Below are 2,246 nucleotides of genomic sequence, written 5' to 3'. Positions count from 1 at the left end.
ATTTACATAGACTCGCATATACTATATAATTACATCCTCTCTCTCCTCCGCCGGATCTCCGACTTATCTATCCTTATATTCATATCGTTCCCTCTCCTATCTCTCTATCTATCTTATTTAAAAAAACAACAAAAAGAGTTGGGAGTTTCTACGGTTTCTATGGTTTGCTTTGTTCGGAGTTGGAAAGGCTTTCTGATTTGCAGGCTATTTATCTATCTAGGTTTGGATTCATATCAATAAAGGGAGAGGGAAGTTAAAAAAGCCAAAAAATCAGAAAATTTGGGGAAAAGGTAAATATTTCTAGGGTTTTGAGATGGCGGCTCAGTTTCAAATTCAACCTCAGGCGGTGAGTGTTGGTGTTGGTGGTGCTGCTCCTGCTGGTGCTCAGCAGTTTGTGCCGACTTCATTGTATGTTGGGGATCTGGAGTGGAATGTGACAGATTCACAGCTGTATGATCTGTTTAACTAGTTAGGTCAAGTGGTTTATGTTCGAGTTTGCAGGGACTTGTCGACTCGACGATCGCTTGGTTATGGCTATGTCAACTATGCGAATCCTCAAGATGGTTAGTGTTGTTTAACAAATTCACCTTCTCATAGTTAGATATTGCAATTCCTTATGATGTCAACATTGTTGAAAGCATTAGTTCTTACTCCTCTTGTTATGTTGATGACAACTGCAAGGGCAATGGAGGTACTGAACTTCACACCTTTGAATGGGAAGGCGATCAGAATAATGTATTCTCATCGAGACCCAAGCGTACGCAAAAGTGGCTCTGGAAACATATTTATCAAGGTATTCAAAGCAGAAAAACCTTAATCTATTAATCACTGTTTCCACTTTCTTATAGTCTTCTTTACCTACTGACTTGTATGAACAATCTAAAAAAAACAGATTCTTGATAAGGCAATCGACCAAAAGGCCTTACACGGCACATTCTCTACATTTGGCAATATTCTCTCCTGCAGGATTGCGACAGATTCAAGTGGGCAATTAAAGGGGTATGGTTTTGTTCAATACGACGCTGAAGAATCTGCACAAAAAGCCATTGAAAAACTGAAGGACATGCTTTTAAACGACAAACAGGTATACGTGGGACCCTTTTTGCGCAAACAAGAAAGAGAACTAGTTGTCGACAAGACAAAGTTTACTAATGTCTATGTCAAAAACCTGTTCGAATCAACAACATATGATGATCTAAACAATACATTTAGTGAATTTGGAACTGTGACAAGTGTTGTTGTGCTGAGGGATGCTGAAGGGAACTCCAAATGCTTTGGATTTGTTAATTTTGAGAATGCTGAAGATGCTGGTAAAGTAGTGGAAGGGCTTAATGGTCAGAAATTTGATAACAAAGAATGGTATGTTGGAAAAGCACAGAAGAAATACGAAAGGAAATAGGAATTGAAGTAAAGATTTGAACAGAGTATGAAGGAGGCAGTTGATAAATCACAATCCATACAACTTTAGTTTTTCCGTTTCTATGGTCATTGAGGAATCGAAGCAAAGATTTGACAACATATTCTTTTAGAATGATAAAAAATTCTTTAAGAATGTTTTATATTTTATAAATTTTATGTATATTCTTCACAAATGATAACAGATTCTTATAAAATGTAGTATAAAAGGTTATTTATATTTTTTTAATTTTTGTATATATTCTTGTTTTGTGTTATAAAAATGATTCTCATTTTATAGAATATATTAGAGATTGTATTGCAATATATTTTTCTTAAATAATGATAGGTTATTGTCTAATATTTGAGTATATTCTTTAAGATTACTTAATGGATCTTTTAAAATCAAAGAATCAAAAAATTAATTAATGAAATCATATTCTTTATAGAATGTATTAGAGATTGTATTGCAATATATTTTTCTTAAAAAATGATAGGTTATTGTTTAATAATCGAGATATATTCTTTAAGATTACTCAATGGATTCTTTTAGAATCAAAGAATAAAAAAAAACTAATTAATGAAATCATATTCTTTAAGAATGAATGAATAAAAATATGTGTTGAATGCAGTCGTTTTATAAAAAAAATCCGATTTAATTTAAATACATTGAATAAAATATGAGATTTGATTTAATTTTCATTAATTAATTTAACTTACTTGCCTAAAATGTAGATAATTCTCATTTCTCTCTCTTTATTAAATGTCATATTTTCCTTTATACTTAATTAAATGTAATTATATAGTAAATGCTAGTCCATGTAAATAAGATGTACCCTAAGATCATAACA

General features: G+C 32.0%; 1 protein-coding gene across 1 annotated transcript; it reads left to right on the top strand.

Annotated features, from left to right (window-relative positions):
* The first annotated feature begins 313 nt into the window (after positions 1-313).
* LOC128132359 (polyadenylate-binding protein 2-like) lies at positions 314-1,399 on the top strand. Its single transcript, XM_052768881.1, has 4 exons — positions 314-450; positions 502-563; positions 645-793; positions 893-1,399. The coding sequence occupies exons 1-4, from the start codon at positions 314-316 to the stop codon at positions 1,397-1,399; spliced, it is 855 nt and encodes a 284-aa protein (XP_052624841.1).
* Positions 1,400-2,246: the final 847 nt, after the last annotated feature.

Source organism: Lactuca sativa, chromosome 2, assembly GCF_002870075.4.
Source record: "Lactuca sativa cultivar Salinas chromosome 2, Lsat_Salinas_v11, whole genome shotgun sequence".
In the NCBI taxonomy this organism is placed as follows: domain Eukaryota; kingdom Viridiplantae; phylum Streptophyta; class Magnoliopsida; order Asterales; family Asteraceae; genus Lactuca; species Lactuca sativa.
This window is presented reverse-complemented; position numbering and strand designations above follow the sequence as displayed.

Bases quoted from the DNA above. Each gene is read 5' to 3' on its own strand.
- LOC128132359 (XM_052768881.1), top strand. From the start codon at position 314: ATGGCGGCTCAGTTTCAAATTCAACCTCAGGCGGTGAGTGTTGGTGTT. The intron at 451-501 runs GTATGATCTGTT...TCGAGTTTGCAG, and splicing joins AATGTGACAGATTCACAGCT to GGACTTGTCGACTCGACGAT. The intron at 794-892 runs GTATTCAAAGCA...TAAAAAAAACAG, and splicing joins CTGGAAACATATTTATCAAG to ATTCTTGATAAGGCAATCGA.